Source organism: Nylanderia fulva, unplaced genomic scaffold (genome assembly GCF_048542155.1).
Source record: "Nylanderia fulva isolate GAGA-0341 unplaced genomic scaffold, ASM4854215v1 Scaffold49, whole genome shotgun sequence".
NCBI lineage: Eukaryota > Metazoa > Arthropoda > Insecta > Hymenoptera > Formicidae > Nylanderia > Nylanderia fulva.
Genome location: NW_028190576.1, coordinates 81,066 through 97,428, shown reverse-complemented (window position 1 = coordinate 97,428; position 16,363 = coordinate 81,066). Strand labels below are relative to the sequence as shown.

The following is a 16,363-nucleotide window of genomic DNA, read 5'->3' as shown; positions in this document are numbered from 1 at the left end:
ACACTCTTTTATGATTTAAGGTAATTAAATTATATTATTCAAAATTACTTTTTGTGTTCCTATCATTGAAATTTATTCATAGCTAATCAAATAATTAAAAATAAAAAAAATATATTTGACACATATTTTATATTCTATCTAAAAATTCATTTATCGTATACATCGAAAAACGGTTGAATTACTTTATGGAGATTAATTTTCTTCTAATTCTCCAAGCGGAAATGGTTTTGGCGGTGGTTTTTCATATTTAGATTTGCAAATTTCCTTTTGCAATTCCTCCGAGGTTTGTTTATCTAGTGACTCGATCATTCGTATCTTCTGTGCTATCTCCTGTTGTATTATAGGCCGATATTTTTTTGCCATTCCAAGATTTTCCATGTCATGCAGAAAATTCATCCTCTCCCGAATTCCTTGTACCACTACGAAGAGCAAAACATAATACAATTGCATATTTGTGTCGACAACGTTATAAGAGAAATACGTATTACAAAAATCTATTTCTTTGAGAAATTATCTTTGTAGAATCATTTATCACATAAATGTCAATCACAGTAATGTTAAAAGAAGTACAAACTTCCATTATCCTTTTTCTATTCTACTGCTTTTTTAAAGATACTCTTTTTATACATTATTCTACGTATTTGTATGATAAATAGAAAAATAGAGTCAACTTACAATCGTTTACAAAATCCATACTTTCTGGTATTTGTGGCTCTCGTCTAATCTTATGAAGGATCTTGGGACCATGAGGCGTCTCTGGCATATCTTTTCCATAAGCCATCATGCATGCCAAGTGACGTTTTTGTTTTTCCTTATTGGCTACAGGAAAAAATTTATGTCACTTAATATGCTTTTTATGCGCAATTATTTAAAAAATATTATGAAAAGAATTATTTATAATTTTTACGTAGAGGCACTGTCCTCCTGTATTGTTCTCTCTCGTAAGCACCGCTGCTTATAATCGTGTCCTGTGAACGTCTCCTCCAAGCACTAGACGATTTAACCTATCGAAAGAAATGTTACAAGATATTAAAATAATTTTCTAAGAATTTCTTTACAGCATTACAATATTTACTCGATTATCTTCGATTTTATCTTTGCTCTTCTTCGTCCTTTCAATGGAAGACGGTAAGGATTCGCCCTTGTCAACCGCTTCCTGGATCGTCTTCCTTTGCAACATTGTTAGTTTAGATTCCTCCATTAAAACTAACATTTAAAATTTTCAGATATTAAAAGCATGATTTTAAATTTCAAGTGTCAGTTACAAAAAAAATTAGATCTTTTACTTCTAATTAAAACATTCCGATTAAATTTGACACATTCTCTGTATTTAATGTAATGTTGGTTACTATTTACTTACCCTTAATAAGATTTCTGGTTTCTTCACTATATTTTGCTCTTGGGGGATTGTGAAAGGCACCCACGCCCAAACCGACTCTCTGATATTTTCGATCCATTACTTTTAAAATCTAACTTGTCAAGAGGCAAATTTGCGCGATTATGTTAATTTACCGAACAGGCTGTCAAGTCGCGGCTTGCTAAAGCGACAATCTCGTGCACGTTCATCCCTTTGATTGTAATATAACATCGGGGGTGTGCGTAACGTTTCTATGACTACTGAGAAAGATGACTCAGCTTGATCGAACTAACTTTTATTAATTAGAATTCGAAATTGCAAACTACTACCACTTAATCAGCTCTATCAATCTCTATCAGGTCTATCAATATATTCACAAATCATTTCGTCCACAATCAAATGATTGAATTTATATATATTTTGAAATATACAAAAGTTGTTAATTTAAATATATAAATTCCTGGGGTTTTAATTTGATATTTTTATAATTACATTTTTAAGATATTTGTCTTAAAATATTTAAACTTAAAATATAGAAATTTTAGTTTTGTGTGTGAATTTAATATATATTAAATTTTCCCGAATTCTTAGATTTCATTAAGATTTCAAATCTATTTAAAATTAAAATAATATACATAATAAGCTGTCCAATTATCAACATTTAAAATTTATTATAATTTAACTTAAAGTTTTGTCTCTCCTTCTTCCTTTTTAGTTCAGCTTCTCATTCTAAAAATGCTCTGAAAAATATCAATTAAAATATAAAATTATAGTTATGCAATTAATGTTTTGAATTATTGCTCAATTTAGCTTTAAAATAATTATAATATATATATTATTATAATAATTCACATAGACATTTAATTAATCATCTAGGAATATAAAATAAATAATAAAGTGTTCGCTACTCTTGATTGTAATTAAATACGATTAAAAATTAAGTTGACAGATTAAAAGAAAAATAATAAGCTCAGCAAAGTCATCGAGTAATAATTAATCGACATCTACGCAACACGTATAAACAAACAATGATCAATTTAGAACAGATTGATCACCTTGAAGAATGCGCGTGTGCGTATATTGTAGCGCGTGCGCATTTGTTGGGTAGCTTCCTGACAGGGGTTCGTTTTCATCCCCTTGCTCCCTTTTCATTCGACACAGTAACCCTCCGCGTTTTATTCAAGCATACCGACCCTGAAACCTTACAGTTTTTTGAGCACGCGAAAAAAATTGTCGCGGATATTCCAGACGAAACCGCCGCACTGCAGATCCTGTGTTTCGTTTCCGCGGTGCAAATCAGCGAAAATTATTGATTTCCCTTCGCAAGCGAAGGGTGTTCGCAATTTGCTGAACGCTACTCGGAGCACACCTGCTGCGAAGGTAAACGACGATGTGTTTCACCTACTTTCGTCGTCACTGCAGGCCTCGATCAAGGCTGTGTCATACAAGGGTTGTTAAGGGTTGGCAAGATCCGATTATCTAATAAATTGTTAATTAATTAGTAAACTTATCGATGCACACGTTAATCAATCTAGATTCTTGTTAGTGGTACACATTGTAATATTTTATTTTATAAAGGAAGTGCGTGTGTTTGTGTGTTAAAGAGTACATTTTTTTCAAGTATAATCTTGCTTCGATGAAACTCACGAAGCAAATGAATGTTTTATGTTATATTAACAAAAGGTTTTCCTTGAAAAATTTCACTATTATTAATATATTAATGCGTATTTATATATGTCATGTGTACTAATATAAAGATAATTGAAATAATATACATATATATATATATCTATATATATATTATATATATTTTTTATAAACTTTTTCAGGAATATTTATAGAAATATATAATCGGCTTAAATTCTCAAAAGCCAAGATGAAGATCGGATTACTGAAAAATTTTTTGCACTACTTTAATCTGAGGCAGGGAACCATACTAATTGCCATATTTCAATTGGTAACAGCAATTTCTATGAAATGTCTATAGCATCTTCCGCAAACAATGATGATTCTTCATTGAACATAATTCTAAAAAAAATATTACAGTTTTCATCCGGATTCAGTATGATATTTTTCATTCTGGCACTAGCACATGCAATGGGAATTCAAGAAATGGTAGTGAGAGACACCGAAGATGCTCTCGAAAGAGAAGCTTTGGAAGAGATATCATCGAATCATCTCAATACCAAAAAGATGGATTTGGCACATCATAATGCAACCGGTATACATTATAGAAAAATATTTACACAAAAGACAACAAATTATTGCACGATAAAACAAATATTATTTTCTTTCTATTATATAATTTTTAACAAGGTGATTTTATATATTTTGCAGAAATGGTATATGCAATGTACTGTGGCCTTGTCATAACAGTTATTCATTTCATCTCTACCATGTTACTCCTCTATGGAGCTTTAACGGTAATTAAAATCGTTAAAAAAGTTATTTAAAACTCAACTCTTTTTATTCTACATATTCCATTTTTAGAATAATCGTCATTTTATGGCGCCTTGGATGATGGTCAAAATCACTATCATATCGGCTTTAGCGATCTCACTATTTCTGGTAGAAGAAGATTGTCCTTTCCTTGCCACTTTAGGAGGGAGAGCGGGTCTTTGCGAACGTACGTTAAAATAAAAAATTGCACAAAAAATGCCTGAAAAATTTTCGTACTAATATTATACATACAATGAATTTATTTGATTAAATTTTTATCAATTCTTCAACGAAATGTAACTAATTCATATTTTTTCACAATTATTATTATAATATTACAAGAGGAAAAATTCGATAAATTTTGAAACAAGTTATCTCAATATGTTATTGCATTTGTTGAAGCATCTTATATTAGTTACTTTTCCATATTAAATATGTTATCTTTTATTACAAAAGAATATAATATTTTCAGGTCTTATTGCCTTTTTCCTGATAATTATGAGCTTTTACGTTTGGTTCGTCGTGTACAGTACTTATAAGAGTCTTGAAACAAAGAAAGGACTCACGCACGAAGTGCATAGTATGAAAAAAAAGTACGCGGTTCCCGTACCACTGGAAGTACCAAAAGCGATCCAGGTTTCGGCGAACAAACCCTACGAACTTTAAAAATATTATGATGGAGATAAAACAACGAAAAATTTCGTTAATGTGAATGAGAAGACCCCTGTGACTTCGCAAAGATATGAGATTGAATTGCGAAGAATTTTCTATGGCATGCATATTCTCAAGAGAAAATGTACTTTCGAAGAAATCTTGAAACTGGGATAGCAATTAAGGGATGATTGCAGAATCGCAAAGAAAATGTGTCGAAAATGAAAAATTAATTAACAACGTGGACGCGAAGTTTCATAATAAAAAGTTTTGACGTAGGACATGAAGATAAATGAAAAAATATTATTGTACAAAAATCGAGAAGTCCTGCAAAAAAAGGACATGCTTCTTACATTTAAATATTTCTTCTTGTTCTTGCCTGGTTAAAGTTATGCCGCTTCTTTACGTTTGTGCGTTAAGACGGCTCTTTAATTCGACGCACAGATGCTAGTGTTGTTATATTTAAATTATGTCTCTAATTGAAAATTGCATATCCACTATACGCACACGTATGACACACATAAGTTCTGGATTTTCACCTGTCAGAATTCTGACAGATAAAATAATCGTAACTTCAAGATTAATCTCACTGCTAAAGTGCGCGCACTTCTTTTCGCGCGCAAGACTGAATTTAATTTTTTAATATAATGCGAAATATTCAAGATTTGCGCTCGGTAGATAGTTCTTGACAATGTGAAAAAAATTTTACATGATGAAACATAAAATTAATTTACTAAAGAAATAGCAGCAGAACTCCACGAGTCGTGGTATATATATAATTATTATTTTATTTCATATTTAAACCCAACTTCTTTGTGAAATTACAACTTTGTTATTTGCGGTAATATCCGTGTGATATAAAGTTTGTAGGGTCACTTCTTGTGTATATGTATATTAAATGTATGGAAAAACGGAAAATAAAAATTACAATACATTCCAGTACGATACATATATGTATAACGTGTATATGATATGATTCGGCTATAAAACAAAGACATATTCATTTAATCACCAAAAACAATATCTTTCGATTATAAAATTAATTTTTCTTTCAATTACGAGATCGTAATTTATTCCCTGTCTTCTCAATTTCTCGAGTAAACAAGTTAAAATTTTTATCTCACGCCAATAGCTAAATAGACGATTTTATAAAAATGTGCTATTTTGCTCTCTCATTATTCTTATTTTTTTCGTCCAGACAAACTACTGGCAAAATTTATAGAACTAAAAATTATATAATAGAACTAAATATTTCTCAATGATAAACAAATGCCCCAATTATAAGAGTCGATCTCGAATTACAATTCTATAATTGGAGAACACAATACTTACAATTCTATAATTGGAGAACACAACAATAATTTGTTTAAAATTGTTAAAGGGAATAAAGATGTATATCACTTTTATATATAACGTATTTATATATAACGAAAAAATTTGTAGAACTACAAAAACACAAGATCGATAAGGGTACATGATTGCATTGCAAAGCTTTTACCGCATAGCTACAGAAAATGATTATTTACTTTTTGCCACAATGATATTTATGGCCAACATTCGCTATAGTTGCAGCAGCATTCTTATCTAAACTGTAAGAAAAAATGTGAGTATCACGTCAACAAGTAACTTGCGGTGTCCCCTGTGTGTTATATCCTGGGGTATTCCTTCTGTTTTTTTTCCTTTTAAATATTTAAAAACTTCTGCTCTTCTAATAATAGGCGTCAGGGTGAAATAGGCTCATGTAACAGGTTAATGACACAATCTTCGTTAACGCGTTTTGCGACGTTCCCATCGATAATTTTTGTTATTTTTTTTTTCACTTTTTCTTTTTCGAAAAATCGCGCACAAGACATCAACGAACGGTATCACCAACAATTAATTAGAACTCTTTATTTGGTCCTCTATCGTAACATCCGATATGGATGTTATTTTTTCTATGAACAGCCCACATATTGCAATCTCAATGAGTGCAATGTATCTCCGCCACATTTGCCCATTTTTATCAGCCGATATAAATGAAAACAATGAAGGAACACGACGATAATCGTCTCTCGTCGTACGATTAGGAGTTCACCGCCATGATCGACCTCCAATCACGCTTTGTCATCGGTCAATTCGAGAAACTGTGCGTAAAAATCTCTCGTACATTCACCCTTGTTGTTGAATACGAACTTGTAATAACTACCGTCCGCGCATATCACTGCACAAAGGATCATAAATATAAGAAAGATTGTCATATACACCGTAATAGTATATATATTCGAAACACTTACCTATGATGCTATTATTATCTTGACCAAACGCGCACATGCACTGGGGACCGCCCGGCACTTGAAACTTGCAAAAACTCCAACTTGAGCTAAAGTACTTTGGCAGAAACGTGGCAGATGCTAAACTAGATTGGCGATTCAGTTTTTGATCTTCGACGGCAAATACGTGTACGGTTCCGTGATCACTGGCAACGCACAACCACGTAGAATCATGATTGAAATTTATGCTGGAATAAAGCATATGCATATGTCAATTTATTTTCACATCGTATACATACATATATATATATATATCTATTTTCTTTTACACTTACCAATAAATATTTGCATGATTTGCTCCTCTTCTTAATTCGTTAATCATGTTACCGTTTTGTGTATCAAATACTCTTATCAGAGTGCCCTTCTCAGAGGCAGTGGCCAATCTAGTGCCTTGCAAGTTTAAAGCTATGCAAGATAAAGGCGTTTCATGTGCTTCTATATTTAAGGGTTGCTTCTCAGTATTAGCCAGATCTATAACTGAAACGAAAATCTCGGTGTTACATAACATGTATACAACTTATTAATATTTTTTCTATAAATCTTACCTTGAACATGACCGTTCTTTCGTCCAGGAAAGGCGAGCAAGGAGTTGTTACTATTCGGACATAAAACGCACAATCCTCGTGGATTAGGATTAGTTTCAAACACGTGCAGCTGCTGGGGATTTTGTGTAAATGTGTAAACTTTTATAACACCTTCTAATATTACTACTATCCTGTCCCTTCGCAGCTTGACTCCTTTTACAGATGCATTAAATTCTAAAGTAATTGCTGGCAATTTTTTTATATCATCCCATATCATAACTGCAATTACAAAAAAGTAAAGTGATATCTATTTATAACAATATTTATAATATATGTGCACATCAAATAAAAAAAAAACAAACCTTTATTTGTTGGATACATTGGCTTTGCTCCACCGCCAACTAATGCTAAATAATTACATCTGAAAAGCATCTCTACATATCCCAGGCCTCCGTCGCTGAAATCATGCCTCTCTTTCTCCTTTAATGGATCACAATTGTATACTCTGAATCCATTCTCCATACCACAAGCAAAGCATCCTGCAAATGCGTGAACAGGACTGATAATTTTATCTGTTTTATATACATCCCTTTTCTCAACAATATTAATCACAATATTTACAATACATACATATTAACACAAACACACAAAATGACTGGATATGATAAGCTCACACATGTTAATGCGATATCATGAACATGAAATATGCAATCACGCAACATACAATGTATACATACACATATACAAATGATAATACATATGATTTTCGAAATGAAAAGAAAATATTGACAAGCGTATTGCATCATTTATTATATTTTTTATACTTTCTCTTTTGCAAACATTAGAATGAAAAAGTTTATTGATAAAAGTAGATAATCGATACGAATTTCGAATCTACTATAAGCCGGATGACATTTTGATATCGACATTGTTGACACATCTTTCGCGATGGAAAGAAGATACGAATTAATTAAATTGACAATGAACTAATTAACGAATAAGATTACGATCTAGGGCATGCGAGAACGAGGTTAGAAACGACGAATGCCGTTACATGTCCACAAGATTGAATTATTCGGACACGATCCCGAAGCTGTCAGACACGACGATAGGATGTTAAGAGCCCAATGTCAAATATCACGTCGCGGTCGCGTTGACATTTGCATCGGCGACGTGTAAACATCGTGAGTGAGGTTAGACGCGGAAACGCAGCGGTCTGACAGCTAGCGTAGCTGTCAAACGCGCGTGGAGTCGCGCGTACGACGTACCTTGGTCCTGATTGAAGCCGGCGTAGAGCAGGCCGTTGCCGTGCGGATTACCCGCGGTGAGGTTCATCGTGGACTGCTCCGATGACGAAAAAACATCCGGGACCCCAAATAAAATCTCGCGCTCGCGTCGCGGCACTCACATTCTCGCCGGCTAGCCGCGATACTTTTCTCCGTCTGCCGCTACGAGCGTAGTCGAGAGCACACGTATATGTATACGTGTGCGTACGTATATACACTGGATGTCACACACGTTCAGCTTTGCAGCTAGATACTTTTGTCGAGCCGACGACATCGTGCGTAAATATTTCTGCATCAAGATTAAATAAAAAAATGAAATTATTTCATTTAATATATATTTTATCTACCTTGATTTTTTTTCACACATATATGTCAAATCACATATGTCAAATTGTCATGATGCATGAATATCTAGATGCGATGCGTATCAAAAATACGTAGATACTGACGCCAATTGATAGAATGTTTTGAATGAATGTCACGGGCTGCAATGAATGCATATGAAGAATTTTTTACTACTACGCCAGTACTGGCAATCTATATCGAATATATCCCATACTATTTCCAGGCGTGCCAACCGACTGACGTTGATCAGCTGATCAGCTGACAGCGGCGCGGTCATTCAATATGGCCGCGCACAGAGTCGTCGTGCCGCGCTGTCGACAGTTTATCACGTGGCTTTATTTTAATTAATTTATACACTTTGCGTACATATTCCGCAAAAATATTCGACGTCTAATTTGCGCAAAGTTATTCAAGATAAAGGCAAGTCGCCAGGAGCAAGTCGAATCGAGAAGATACTAAGTATATTTGTCGAATAACGTTTGTTAGGTTAGATGAGAGATTTGTATACAGAGTATAAACCGGGATGAATTGTTTCTACAAAAACATTTCGAGAAGCGTGCATACCAGTAGCACACTCTTGAAAGAAACGCCGCGGAATTTGAAGGGTAAGAAACACAGTTCGCAGCTGTGGTTGTCGAGGCAAATACGTGATCCTTACGTGGAGAAGGCGAAGCAGGAGAGCTATAGATGCAGAAGTGCGTTCAAGCTTCTGCAGCTCAACGAGAAGTTCAAAATTCTCAGCCCGGGTATGACTGTCATCGACTGCGGAGCAGCGCCTGGTAGCTGGACACAGGTCGCCACCAATTTGACGAATGCACACGGCAAAAATGACGGTCCCATCGGCAAGGTATACGCTATTGATAAACTACCGTTTTATCCCGTGGAAGGTGCGACCGTTTTGGGAAATATGGATTTCACGAAGGCCAGGACACAAGAAACTTTGCACGAATTATTGCAAGGTAATAAGCCCGATGTTATCTTATCCGACATGGCTCCAAACGCATCCGGTATAAGGGATATAGATCACGATAATATAATATTATTAGCTTACACGGCCTTGAAATTTGCCCTGCAAAACAGTAAAGTGCAGGGTATGCTTGTTGTAAAAGTTTGGGACGGCGGCAAGTCGCAGCAGTTCGAGGAAAATTTATTGAAATTTTATGATAATGTTAAGGTGTTCAGGCCTGACGCGACGAGAGATGAATCCACGGAAAAATTTTTTCTGGCTAGAGGATTTAAGGGTCTTAAGACCAGCTGATCTTGATTAGAATTGATAGATGTATATTTTTTTATTATAGGATACGATGATGTGTGTGTGGAGGTTGAATAAATAAAAATTCACAGTAATTTTGATATCATACGGACAGCGTATGCAATTTTTTACAACTCCTTTCACTTTGTTATCTAACAGGTGGTCTTGCACAACACGACAATATACATCGATATATAATACGCTATAAATAATACAATAGAGTTACACAATTAATACGCATCGGGACGCTGTTGTTAACACTTACTCATATTATGCCTATATTATGCTATGTATATACATTTCTCAATAATAAAACTAATATGTACATAAATCGACATCTAATAATACGAGAGACATTACACACCACATTGAAACGCATGTAGATTTACTGGCCGCATAATGTCAAATATCATAAAAAACTTTCTGGTTCGTTGTCGCGTTCGTAGCGAAACATGCATTGAAGTAACAAAAGTTAATTCGAAATGTTTCGAGATGTCTCGATAACACCCGCTATAATAAAGATTACTAACTGCAACAAATCATAATCAAGATATAAAATAATTTGACAAATTTCGATATATAACAAGAATTTAATGAGTATTGCTTCAAGAGAATTAGTTTGAAAAATTATCTAATTAATGAAATGATTTAGTCAATGATATATTTGCTATATTTTTGAAGTCCTTTGATTTTAGAGAGAAGAAAAGCTAAAACACAATTTCAGAAATACATTAATAATATTTTATATATATAAGTATAATATATTATTTGTAAATTAAAATGTAAATAGCTATCAAGAAAATTAATTTGTAATTAACACTAAGAAATCGAATTTTTTTTATGATTAACTTTGCCAAATCATGCATTGATCTAAATAATTATTATTGATACTTTGCATATCAATGTTCTTTTCTTTTTTCTCTCCTCTCTAATATTATTATTATATAATACTATCTAAAAAAATAAAAGCTTTATTAAAAGCATTTTTGCTTATTATACGTCTAGCTAGAAACATTTATTATAGCGGTATCGATAACATTTTCGTCGAAGTACAATCATCTCGCACATGTGTGAATTTATGAAAGACAAAGCAAATACATGGTAAAGATGATCGAAACTTATCAACTTGGAGACTTGTCAACTTGGATCGATTTCGGCGGCTATTTTCAGCGAAATGACTTTTCGACGTGAAAGAACGTTTGTTTAGATCGCATTGAAAACACTTACACCACGTTGCCGACTACAATGTAGATGTAATTTATGCTTGATCTGCGACATAAAATAATCTAAGAACGTCAAAAAACACGCTTATTCATTATGCGAATTATAAAATCGATTCGCTTAAAATTCGTCAAAATTGAGATGAGACTTACATCTCTTTCTCTAAAAAATTTTACAACGATGTGCATCAAGTTGATTTGCTGCATAACATTATTCCGTTCTTACGCGATTCTCAAGATTTCGTTACGACCAGAAACTTGCTTTTTACTACTCTATAATAATAATTCTAAAAGATCAGTCTGCTTCGATAACATCTCCATTAGTAGATTAGCTCGACATATCGCTCGTGAACTCATTAAACGCCGCTTATATGTCATTATCTCGAAAGTAGTATTAGCACTTTGACAAATCTCTAATTAGCGAATCATCCGCTATACAGAGACTAAAAATAAGCAATGACATTTTGCATGAAAATTTTTATTTACACGTCTTTCACGACGCGTGATGTTTATTAACAATATGTCTGACGCTATAAATTTATAATTTCACATATTTATTATTAAATGTCATTGTATATTTTAGTCAGTGTATTTTTCATATTAAAAATAATATGGAATTTCTAAAAAAAAAAGAAAAAACAATTAATAATACGAAGTCAATACAAAAAAATTTATTAAAAATTAATAGTTATATATAATTTTATTAAAATAGTGTTAAAATAGTTAAAAAATATAAAATATAGGAATTCAGAGTATCGCATACAAAATCAAATATGCAACAAATATGAGGAGTATTATAAATTTCCGTATAAATTGATAAAATGTAAAAATTTTTATACTTGATAAAATGTAAAAATTTCTATACTTAATAAAATGTAAAAAGTCACTTGTAATAAAATTTAAAAATTATCTCAAGCTCTGCGTTACTCTTCTAATCTATTTTAGCGCATTTTAGTAGGACCTTATCTACGTTTCTCTTGCTTGTTTCGTAAATATTAGCTTAGTGAAATTCAATATAAAGTTCCAACAATTCGATTTCGTTATTAAACGTTTAGCAGCGGCGTGCTGTTTCACGCAATTCGATATCTCATCATCGCTAAATGCAACGAGTTCGCAAAGAATACGCGAATATTTAAAGACTCAGTAATGTCTTTGTCTAAATTCGCGAGTTTAAATTTCTGTAAAAAATTTCGCGTATATTATGGCGAAATTTTGTCATCAGGATTAAGCAAATCCCTTAAGCCAATACGTTTTTGTTACTTTCTTTTAAATTTCTAATTAAACATTATTAATTGCGTAGCTATTACCATGATGTATTCTTCGCAAGATCGTTGAAAGCGATTGTTGCGATATATGGATTTCTACGGAAAAAAATCTTCCCAGTTTCGAGCTTAATGGTTAATATTAATTCAATATGACTCGTAACATTCGTTTAGTAAGTTTCTACTAAATTTTTTCCGCTATTAGCGAGTTGAGCTCGATTGCTTTCTTTCTACACGAGAGTCTGGAAGACCGAGATCACTATTTCTGAGATCGTCAAACTTTCCAGACAATTCGCAGCACTCGCGATACGAAATACTAGACACGATTTACGCAATATTTAGCATTAAATCATTACGATCTTTTTTTTTCGTCAATCCTGTTTTTACTTTGCAACGAAGTTTTCGTTTACTACAGCGATTAAAAAATGTCGCTATACTTCGTTCGATCTCGCGAATCATTTGGCACAGTTCCAAACACGGTTCACTAGACTTTTCTTTCGAGGAAAATAATTACGTAAGGATAATTAGCCGCCGATCGACGTTCTCTGCTTCTGCGCGCGCGCTTTGTTGACATTCTCGGGCGATATTTCCGGCGCAAAGCGATTCAACTTCCGCGAAGCTCGGAAGAATCGATCGGGGTGCAGCTCCTGAGCTTCGGCCGCATCCTCCGGAACCTGATCGACGGGGTAGACGCCCGGATCTCTGATCAGCGGCATTTTGCTCCAGAAGCGCAACAAATCCGGTCTCTGCTTCTGCTTCTCGCTTACCGGGACGTGATCAGTTTGCAGCCGCTCCGGCTTCCAGCTTGGCAAATAATAGACCGGTTTCTGGCGAACGGGGACGCTGCTCTTGGTGCTGGTGCCGTCGTGAGGGCCAACGTCGTCTATGGGATGATGCGAGTGCTGCTTATAACCCAGGTTGTGTATGCTGTTGGCCTCGCTAGACGGGAATCTCACGTAGCCGTCCTGCTGCGGCTGCTTCGCGTAATCGGGAAATCTCACGTAGTCCTCGACCGAGCCGAGATTCATCGTGGTCTGTTTAAAGTCGCTCGCGGGGACATTTAGCTGAAAATCTTTCGGATTTTCCTGCGACACGCTCTCTTTCAAGGTCGATTGTTCCTTGTCGGGTATGTGGGTTTCCGTTATCGGGTGTTCTTCGGGAAAATCGAACGGAATCTGCTCCGACGAAGAAGGCGCAGCTCCTCGTTCTAATTCCTCGTGCTTCTTATTTTCGAACCTCGTCAAATGCTCAGTTGTTGTTGTTGTTTTACGTCTGTGCAGATTAGTAGGCGTCGTATCCTGAACTTCCTGAAAGATTACAAGGTCCGATTCGGTGTCGGAACTCTTGCTAAACGATTCTTTGGGACCATCATCGCTGCCTTTTGTAATCTTTCGAGTCACATCCGGCCACTTGGTGGTAACTTGCAATTTCTCAGTGTTTACGTCCAAGAGAGTTGTCTCCAAAATGAGATCGCCGTTGATACTGACTTCGCTGGAGACGTTGCTGCCCGCCTCGTCCTTGTCGTCCGTAGATATGGAATCGTTAAAACGAATCATGATTTGATCGTTCACCTCGAGTGTCTTCTTTTGATTCGCAGTTTGATTCTGTTGATGCAGTCGTTCGATGTTTCGCGTGGGAATCGTCATGCCGGCTTCTCCGTGACTCAGGATCTCCTCGTTCTCCAGCTCCATCGAGTCCTCATCATCCGGCATGTCCGTGCTGTACGGGTATTCCGCGTCCTCCTCTTCCTCGTCGTAGACGAACTCCGTTTCCTGCGACTCATTCAATTTCGAACTTTCCAGTGACGTTTCGTCGTTTACGCGCGTCTCGTTATCCCGCTGCTCGTTCGTTACAACTGACGGCACTTCCGTCGACTTGTCCGGAAGCGCGGAATCCGGCACGCTGACAGCAATGACCTCCTTCGTGGTCTTGTTCGAGGTGACATTAAACATCTGCACGGTTACGTGGCTGACGGTTTCGTTCTGCGTCACTGACAGATCATCATCCGCTACGCTCGGCAACTTTGTAGACGAGATGAGGAAAATCAATGTGGGCGACAATTCGGTGAAGTTATCCGGTTTTTTTGTTATCGAGACACTTTCTTTCGTAATATCGCTCGCATTTAGTTTGTTCACGCTCGAGGTGTTCAACGAAGTTTTCAGATCTATCGGGATCCTGCGATTTCCTACCTCGGAGGAATTAGTGTTGTCGGCGACCGGAACTACTGCGTCAGTCTTCTGATCAATTTCGCTGACATCGTCGATACTGGAATTCCCAGGGAGAAGCGTCGTCTTTTCCTCCAACTTCTCCTTCTCGTCCGACATTGTGTCATTCTTCATCTCGTACGCGCTCGCTATTGCGATGACCTCGTGCGGTCTCACTTTCTCCTCATCATCTGGATGAGTTTGATTGCGAGGCGGCACCACGACCGGATTATTCATCGAGAACGTTTCCTCGGGTTCGACCTTGGTCGAGGCAGGCTTAGGGTCGGAAAGTATCAGAGGGATGTTGAGTTGCAACGGACCGGTCGACTTCTTTTGATCGTTCTTCGCGAAGGCTTGCGGATTCCCGTACATAGCGTTAAGCCGCTCCAGAAGGAAGTACATGTGCGACTGCGCGTCGATGTTGACACTCTTCACGCACCTGCCCATGGTATCCGCGCGATAACCCTCGGCGCAGGCGGGTAAAGCCGGCGCGATGAACACGCTTTTCGGCGTTATCCTTCGCAGAAGGGTCGCGGAATCCACGCCGTGTTGAAAGCCGTTCTGCGCGTCCACCAGGAGCCACGCTTGCCAGGCGAAGTCGTTCAGGGAGCCGATGTCCTGTGATTTTCTCTTGGCGGTGGGCGCCGACGACGACGATTCAGGTACATTGGCGGACGCTAGTTCGCAGTTGCAGGTCAGCGCGAGAAACGCTACGTAGATGAGGTACATTCTCCATCGAGAATGCCTTCGTCGTTGGCTCAACATCTTCTTCAACGTGTTCCTGACGAAGCTTTTTCAGGGAGTGTTCCGGATATTTTCAGAGACGCTTTGTCTGTGGTGTGGATCTTTTGCTTGTCACCTGTCCTTCTTTCGAAGCATCGGATCAGTCTGTCAACAGAGGTAAGAGGATGATCGAATTAATTATTATATCTATGCATGGTAAGTGATATTGACATGATCGAGCGAAGAAATTAGCGATGCGTTTGCGTAACGCGAGGATTAATTAACTTCAGCCGCTACGGCTTTCACTTAAGTAGCCGCTCATCTCCTAACATAAGAAGCAATATTAACCCAGTTTCTAATCTTAATAGACGCCACTTAGCCGATGCCACGCGTATACCGGACGCGACGTTCCCCGAGGTAATTTAGGTCCGCGAGTTTCCTCAGGAGTTTCTCAGAATGTTGCGCATCTGCTTCGGGCATCTCTAAAGTGCCTCTAGAAATATTTCCATCTGTCCGCATGAATTGATAAATTAAAACAAATTGAAACAGTGTACCGCGTGTATTATAAAGAGTAATGCGTAAAGAAATATCTATTATCCTAAACAAAGAAGAATAAATTAGCGCAACGAACGCTGAAGTAATTTTTCCATTGCATAACACGTATGAAATAATAATGATTCGTTATTCTTATGAAGTAAACGTTATTTTTCGAGCGCAATAACAAATTATGGGATATATTTCTATATCATAAATTTGATATACTATTTTATTAATTTAGTTTACGAATGTCA

At 36.2% G+C, this 16,363-nt stretch overlaps 5 protein-coding genes across 6 annotated transcripts in view; 2 read left to right on the top strand and 3 right to left on the bottom strand.

Moving 5' to 3' along the window:
- Positions 1 to 169: 169 nt before the first annotated feature.
- Positions 170 to 1,797, bottom strand: LOC114940125 (UPF0193 protein EVG1). Its single transcript, XM_029314650.2, has 5 exons — positions 1,361 to 1,797; positions 1,076 to 1,206; positions 908 to 1,004; positions 676 to 819; positions 170 to 419 (listed from the first exon to the last, which is right to left on the bottom strand). The coding sequence occupies exons 1-5, from the start codon at positions 1,455 to 1,457 to the stop codon at positions 193 to 195; spliced, it is 696 nt and encodes a 231-aa protein (XP_029170483.1). The 5' UTR covers positions 1,458 to 1,797; the 3' UTR covers positions 170 to 192.
- Positions 1,798 to 2,747: 950 nt separating this feature from the next.
- Positions 2,748 to 5,394, top strand: LOC114940108 (uncharacterized). Its single transcript, XM_029314622.2, has 6 exons — positions 2,748 to 2,817; positions 3,187 to 3,314; positions 3,404 to 3,578; positions 3,695 to 3,780; positions 3,848 to 3,983; positions 4,269 to 5,394. Exons 1-6 carry the CDS (start codon positions 2,748 to 2,750, stop codon positions 4,460 to 4,462), a joined length of 789 nt encoding a protein of 262 aa, XP_029170455.2. The 3' UTR covers positions 4,463 to 5,394.
- LOC114940107 (WD repeat domain phosphoinositide-interacting protein 3) lies at positions 5,210 to 9,059 on the bottom strand. Of its 2 annotated transcripts, none has more exons than XM_085486887.1 (6): positions 8,549 to 9,059; positions 7,643 to 7,819; positions 7,302 to 7,559; positions 7,032 to 7,233; positions 6,721 to 6,944; positions 5,210 to 6,647 (listed from the first exon to the last, which is right to left on the bottom strand). In XM_085486887.1, the coding sequence occupies exons 1-6, from the start codon at positions 8,613 to 8,615 to the stop codon at positions 6,541 to 6,543; spliced, it is 1,035 nt and encodes a 344-aa protein (XP_085343013.1). In that variant the 5' UTR covers positions 8,616 to 9,059; the 3' UTR covers positions 5,210 to 6,540. The 2 variants fall into 2 exon arrangements, with proteins under 2 accessions (XP_085343013.1, XP_029170453.1); XM_029314620.2 differs by lacking the exon at positions 8,549 to 9,059 and adding an exon at positions 8,335 to 8,415.
- Positions 9,060 to 9,169: 110 nt separating this feature from the next.
- Mrm2 (Mitochondrial rRNA methyltransferase 2) lies at positions 9,170 to 10,271 on the top strand. The gene has a single exon (XM_029314558.2). It carries the CDS (start codon positions 9,435 to 9,437, stop codon positions 10,167 to 10,169), a length of 735 nt encoding a protein of 244 aa, XP_029170391.1. The 5' UTR covers positions 9,170 to 9,434; the 3' UTR covers positions 10,170 to 10,271.
- LOC114940076 (uncharacterized) overlaps positions 10,256 to 16,363 on the bottom strand; it is a 43,991-nt gene continuing 37,883 nt past the window's right edge. The window contains exon 2 of the mRNA XM_029314556.2: positions 10,256 to 15,737. Within this exon, the coding sequence (XP_029170389.1) occupies positions 13,170 to 15,614 (2,445 nt within the window). The 5' untranslated portion in view covers positions 15,615 to 15,737 and the 3' untranslated portion in view covers positions 10,256 to 13,169. The remainder of the gene's footprint in view (positions 15,738 to 16,363) is intronic.